The sequence below is a fragment of the Salmo trutta genome, unplaced genomic scaffold, assembly GCF_901001165.1.
Source record: "Salmo trutta unplaced genomic scaffold, fSalTru1.1, whole genome shotgun sequence".
Classification (NCBI taxonomy): domain Eukaryota; kingdom Metazoa; phylum Chordata; class Actinopteri; order Salmoniformes; family Salmonidae; genus Salmo; species Salmo trutta.
Window position 1 is genome coordinate 1 of NW_021822929.1, and position 6,665 is coordinate 6,665.

Consider the following 6,665-nt stretch of genomic DNA (forward strand, 5'->3'; position numbering starts at 1 on the left):
AGAGAGAGAGAGAGAGAAGAGGGAGAGAGGAAGAGAGAGAGAGAGAGAGAGGAGAGAGAGAGAGAGAGAGGAGACAGAGAGAGAGAGAGAGAGAGTATGATAATATTTGCTGTACATAGCATCCTAAGACACACACTGTTCCCTATTTAGTGTACTACTTTTGACCAAGTCTCTGGCCAAAGTAGTGTACAATGTAGGGAATAGGCTGCCATTTGGGACGCACACCAGCTAAAGTACATCACCAAGCAGTATCTACCTCTGGTACCAAACATCTTCATGTAACAGTTAGTGCAGTAGGGTTTCTCATCATGCTGAAACACAAAGCACAGAAAACATCTTAGTTCATGAGATACATAGATACACACATACATGTAGATAGACGGACAGACAGACAGACCTTCTGCACCCCACCTCCCTCACTCCCTCACTCCCTCCCCACCCTACCCCTCCATGTCTTCGTACCTCAGCATGTTGTCCTGGGGTCAGCTGTCTCTGACACTGTTGACACTACTTTCCCTCCACTTCTCCATCTCTCCCCTCACTCCCCCTTCCCTTCCCTCTCTCCCCTCCCTTCTCTCCCTGACTCACTCTCTCTCCCCTTCCCTCTCTCCCTCTCCCTCCTACGTCTCCCCCCTACGCTATACTCCCCTCCCCCCCCTTCCCCTTCTCCTCTTCCCTCCCTCCCTCTCTCTCCATACCTCAGCATGTTGTCCTGGGGTCCCCCTTCTCCCCTCCTCCTCTTCCCCCTCCCTCTCTCTCCATACCTCAGCATGTTGTCTTGGGGTCCCCCTCTCCCTCCTCCTCTTCCCTCCCTCCCTCTCTCTCCATACCTCAGCATGTTGTCCTGGGGTCCCCTTCTCTCCCTCCTCCTCTTCCCTCCCTCCCTCTCTCCATACCTCAGCCTGTTGTCCTGGGGTCCCCCTTCTCTCCCTCCCTCTTCCCTCCCTCCCTCTCTCCATACCTCAGCATGTTGTCCTGGGGTCCCCCTTCTCTCCCTCCTCTTCCCTCCCTCCTCTCTCTCCATACCTCAGCATGTTGTCCTGGGGTCCCCCTTCTCTCCTCTCCTCTTCCCTCCCTCCCTCTCTCTCCATACCTCAGCATGTTGTCCTGGGGTCCCCCTTCTCTCCCTCTCTTCCCTCCCTCCCTCCCTCTCTCTCTCTCCATACCTCAGCATGTTGTCCTGGGGTCCCCCTTCTCTCCCTCCTCCTCTTCCCTCCCTCCCTCTCTCTCCATACCTCAGCATGTTGTCCCTGGGATCCCCCTTCTCCTCCCCCTCCTCCTCTTCCCTCCCTCCCTCTCTCTCCATACCTCAGCATGTTGTCCGGGGTCAACTGTCTCTGACACTGTTGACACTTCAGACACAGAGGGTGGTAGTCCCGCCCCAATGACCTCTTCTTCTCACCTGGACCAATGGGGAGAGAGGATAGCAAGGGTTAGAGGTCAAATGTCTGTCATGGACCAATTGGTTAGAGGATACCAGGGGTTAGAGGTCAAATATTCTGGCATGGACCGATGGGGGTTGGAGGATACCAGGGGTTAAATAAAAAATTGAATCAAATCAAATTGTATTTGTCACATGCGCTGAATACAACAGGTGTAGTAGACCTTACAGTGAAAATCAGAATACAACAGGTGTAGTAGACCTTACAGTGAAATGCTGAATCAAACAGGTGTAGTAGACCTTACAGTGAATACTGAATACAACAGGTGTAGATCTTACAGTGAAATACTTACTTACAAGCTCTTAACCAACATAGCTTTAAGAAGTTTTGAGAAAAAAATGTTTTAAATTAAAAAATATATGTTTAAGTTCTAAATAATTAAACAGCAGCAGTAAAATAACAATGTGGAGGCTATATTGGGGTACCGTTACAGAGTCAATGTGAGGTGGCACCGGTTAGTGGAGGTAATTGAGGTAATATGTAGGGAGAGTTAAAGTGACTATGCATAGATAGTAAACAGAGAGTAGCAGCAGTGTAAAAGATGAGGTCTGGTGGTCATTTGATTAGATGTTCAGGAGTCTGATGGTTTGGGGGTAGAAGCTGATAAGGAGCCTTTTGGTCCTAGACTTGGTGATCCGGTACCACTTGCCGTGCGGTAGAAGAGAGAACAGTCTATGACTAGGGTGACTGGTGTCTTTCACAATTTGTAGGGCCTTCCTCTGACTCCGCCTGGTATAGAGGTCCTGGATGGCAGGAAGCTTGGCCCCGGTGATGTACTGGGCCGTACGCACTACCCTCTGTAGTGCCTTGCTCTCGATGGTGCAGCTGTAAAAGCTTTGAGGATCTGAGGACCCATGCCAAATCTTTTCAGTCTCCTGAGGGGGAATAGGCGTTGTCATGCACTCTTCACGACTGTCTTGGTGTGCTTGGACCATGTTAGTTTGTTGGTGGCTTCGACACCAAGGAACTTGATGCTCTCAACCTGCTCCACTACAGCCCCGTCGATGAGAATAGGGGCGTGCTCGGTCCTCCTTTTCCTGTAGTCCACAATCATCTCCTTGTCTTGATCGCGTTGAGGGATAGGGTTGTTGTCCTGGCACCACAAGTCTCTGACCTCCTCCCTATAGGCTGTCTATCGTTGACGGTGATCAGGCCTACCAATGTTGTGTCATCGGCAAACTTGATGATGGTGTGGATTCGTGCCCGGCTCGGACAGTCATGAGTTGAACAGGGAGTACAGGAGGGGTCTGAGCACGATCCCCTGGGGGCCCCCGTTTTGAGGATCAGCATGGCGGATGTGTTGTTACCTACCCTTACCACCTGGGGTGGCCCGTCAGAAAGTCCAGGATCCAGCTGGAGAGGGAGGTGTTCAGTCCCAAGATCTGCACTGTGACTGAGAGTTAGCCACAGTGCTTCTACACCGTTTGAGTGGTTTTAGGCTGGGTTTTCTGTACAGCGCTTTGAGCTATCAGCTGATGTAAGAAGGCTATACAAATACATTTGATTTGATTTGATTTACCAGTTAGGTCCTGTTTAGAGTTGCTAAGCTACCCAGTAAGTTTACCAACAAATTACTGGAATCTTCTATGTAACTTTGGGAATTTATACTTGAGTAAAATGTTTTCCTCATATATTGTGTCTGTGTGTCATATGTCCAATAGTACTTAATGAAAAAAGCATCTAATCAACAACAGCATTATTTTTTATTAACTCCAACTATTCATTATTTAACAACTGACATCAGTTTGGCTCCAACACATTTACACAAAGACATTCTGACAGTAAAATAAATACAAGTGTAAAAACATCTTAAAGAATATTTCATGCTGAGACCCTCATATTAAACACCAATGATATTTACTGAGTTTATGGGTTATATTAAGGTTAATGATTGTAATATATATTTTTTTTAAACAATCTTATTTAATTATTGTATATTTCACATGTGATAAGACCACACAGAGGACCAGAGATAATTACAGACTCATGTGATAAGACCCACACAGAGGACCAGAGATAATTACAGACTCATGTGATAAGACCCACACAGAGGACCCGAGATAATTACAGACTCAGTGATAAGGCCACACAGAGGACCAGAGATATTACAGACTCATGTGATAAGACCACACAGAGGACCAGAGATAATTACAGACTCATGTGATAAGGCCACACAGAGGACAGAGCTAATTACCAGACTCATGTGATAATCTTAAGCACAAAAAGACCACCAGATGTAATTTGATCAAATTCCCCCTAAAATGTAAATGTTACCAAAATTCGGGTAGTTTCCTGGTAAACATAGACATTTTCCAATAATATACCTTTCATTTGCAACCTAGTTCCTGTACCGGATATATGCAAATAATGCAAGTCCCTAAAGGAAAGGAAGGCAAGTTGGTATTTGAACAAAGCCGAAGATGTGAGAGACCAGTCTGCTGTCTCATGTCAATTGAGGACATAGGAAAGGAGCCCAGGTGAAAGGAAGCCAGGTTAGATTATAGGAACCCAGCCTCTGAAGGAAAGGAAGCCACGTTAGACTATAGGAACCCAGCCTCCTGAAGGAAAGGAAGCCAGGTAGACTATAGGAACCAGACAACAAAGGAAAGGAAGCCAGGTTAGACTATAGGAACCCAGCATCTGAAGGAAAGGAAGCCACGTTAGACTATAGGAACCCAGCCTCTGAAGGAAAGGAACGCCAGGTTAAAATATAGGGAACCCAGCCTCTGAAGGAAAGGAAGCCAGTGTAGACTATTAGGAACCCAGCCTCTGAAGGAAAGGAAGCCAGGTTAGACTATAGGAAACACAGCCTCTGAAGGAAAGGAAGCCAGGTTAGACTATAGGAACCCAGCCTCTGAAGGAAAGGCAGCCAGGTTAGACTATAGGAACCCAGCCTCTGAAGGAAAGGAAGCCTAGGTTAGACTATAGGAACCCAGCCTTGAAGGAAAGGAAGCCAGGTCTAGACTATAGGAACCCAGCCTCTGAAGAAAAGGAAGCCAGGTTAGACTATAGGAACCCAGCCTCTGAAGAAAAGGACACTAGGTTAGACTATAGGAACCCACCCTCTGAAGGAAAGGAAGCCAGGTTAGGACTATAGGAACCCAGCCTCTGAAGGAAAGGAAGCAGGTTAGACTATAGGAACCCAAGCCTCTGAAGAAAAGGACCATAGGTTAGACTATAGGAACCCAGCCTCTGAAGGAAAGAAGCCAGGTTAGACTATAGGAACCCAGCCTCTGAAGAAAAGGAAGCCAGGTTTAGACTATTGGAACCCAGCCTCTGAAGGAAAAGAGCCCAGTTTAGGTGTTGGAACTTATCCCAGGATGAAAAAGAAGGCTGGTTTAGAAAGTGAAAGGACACCAGGTTTAGATATGGGAGAGTAGCTGGTGTGTTACAGAACAGTCTGCTTCCTCAGAGAAGACACTTCCTGTTGTCTGTGTGTGAGTCATGACAGGACTGTTCAGAGCATGGAGACAACACACACACACACACACACACACACCACACACACACACACACACACACACACACACACACTATACACACACAACACACCACACACCACACACACATACACGGAGACATATACACACACACACACGGAGACATACACGCACACACACACACCACACACACACACACACACACACACACACATGGAGACATACACACACACACACACACACACGGAGACATATACACACACACACACACACACACACGGAGACATACACCCACACACACACACACACACACACACACACACACACACACACACACACACATGGAGACATACACACACATACACACACATACACACACACACACACACACACGGGAGACTACACACACACAACACAACACACACACACACACAGAGACATACACACACACACACACAATATAGCAAAGGTATAACGATTGAGGTCTAGAAAGATTTGCGAGCGAACGATGCCTCTCAAAAACCTGTCCTAACAATCTGTCATCCTCTGACCCACTGTATGGACACTGCAAAACACACACACACACACACACACACACACACACACGCTGCACTCACCAAGTAGACGGGTTTCCCACAGATGGGACAGTAGCCCACCATGATAGATGATATTCCTGACACAGTTATTTATCAGACAGGAAGTGTGTACGTAGAGAGTGTAAATGGAGAAAGTGTGTGTAGAGAGAGAGAATGTGTGTGTGAGAGAGTGGTAGAGAAAAGTGTGTGTGTGTCAGAGAGATGTACAGGAAATAGGTTCAACTGTGTGAATGTGGCGTGTTGTGATGACAGAACAGGATGTGGTGAGTACCTTGTCACAGCAAGACAAAGAACAATCACTTCAAAAGAAAATACTAGATCAACAAATTGGTGTCACTGGTAAAACTATATATACATATATACATACATATATACATCTAGTACCCACATCAGGTGGGACTAGATCTGGGCTGTTATGACTGAACAGAACATCAGGTGGGACTAGATCTGGACTGTTATGACTGACCGAACATCAGGTGGGACTAGATCTGGACTGTTATGACTGAACAGAACCTCAGGTGGGACTAGATCTGGACTGTTATGACTGAACAGAACATCAGGTGGGAACTATATCTGGGACTGTTAAACAGAACATCAGGTGGGACTAGATCTGGACTGTTTAAACAGAACATCAGGTGGGACTGTCTTCTCTTGAGAGCCAGGTCTGCCTAGGGCGGCTTCTCAATAGCAAGGCTATGCTCACTGTGTCTTTACATACGCAAGCTTTCCTTCCTAGTTTGGTCAGTCACAGTGGTAAGTATTTGTGTTCTCTCATGTTTAGGGCCAAATAGACATTCTAGTTTGCTCAGTTTTTTTGTTAATACTTTCCTGATGTGTGAAGTAATTATCTGTTTGTTTTATCATGATTTGGTGGGGTCTAATTGTGTTGCTGTCCTGGGTCCTCTGTTGGTCCATTTGTGTTCGTGAACAGAGCCCCAGGACCAGCTGCTTAGGGGACCTCTTCTCCAGGTTCATCTCACACATTTCACGTTGAAGGCATTCCGTTGTACAAATGACTAGGTACTCTCCCTTTTCCTCTCTGTAGGTGATGGCTTTGTTATGGAAGGTTTGGGAATCGCTTCCTTTTAGGTGGTTGTAGGGGGCAGTATTTTGACGTCCGCGTGACCAAAGTTAACTGCCTGTTACTCAGGCCCAGAAGCTAGGATATGCATATTAGATTTGGATAA

General features: G+C 46.6%; 1 protein-coding gene across 3 annotated transcripts; it reads right to left on the minus strand.

Moving 5' to 3' along the window:
- Positions 1-112: 112 nt before the first annotated feature.
- On the minus strand, positions 113-5,597 carry LOC115187305 (cysteine-rich protein 1-like). 3 transcript variants are annotated; one of them, XM_029746370.1, is made up of 5 exons: positions 5,500-5,597; position 4,505; positions 1,333-1,402; positions 1,167-1,191; positions 113-311 (listed from the first exon to the last, which is right to left on the minus strand). In XM_029746370.1, the coding sequence occupies exons 1-5, from the start codon at positions 5,539-5,541 to the stop codon at positions 147-149; spliced, it is 303 nt and encodes a 100-aa protein (XP_029602230.1). In that variant the 5' UTR covers positions 5,542-5,597; the 3' UTR covers positions 113-146. The 3 variants fall into 3 exon arrangements, 1 of the variants encoding a protein (XP_029602230.1); XR_003876016.1 differs by lacking the exons at positions 1,167-1,191; positions 1,333-1,402; position 4,505; positions 5,500-5,597 and adding an exon at positions 1,309-1,323; XR_003876017.1 differs by lacking the exons at positions 1,167-1,191; positions 1,333-1,402; position 4,505; positions 5,500-5,597 and adding an exon at positions 463-485.
- Positions 5,598-6,665: the final 1,068 nt, after the last annotated feature.

Coding starts and splice junctions, on each gene's coding strand:
- LOC115187305 (XM_029746370.1), bottom strand. CDS start 5,541: ATGGTGGGCTACTGTCCCATCTGTGGGAAACCCGTCTACTTG. Junction 1,192..1,332: donor TGTCAACAGTGTCAGAGACA/GTTGACCCCGGA, acceptor GAGGGAGAGAAG/GGGGACCCCAGGACAACATG. Junction 312..1,166: donor CCCCAGGACAACATGCTGAG/GTATGGAGAGAG, acceptor TTTGTGTTTCAG/CATGATGAGAAACCCTACTG.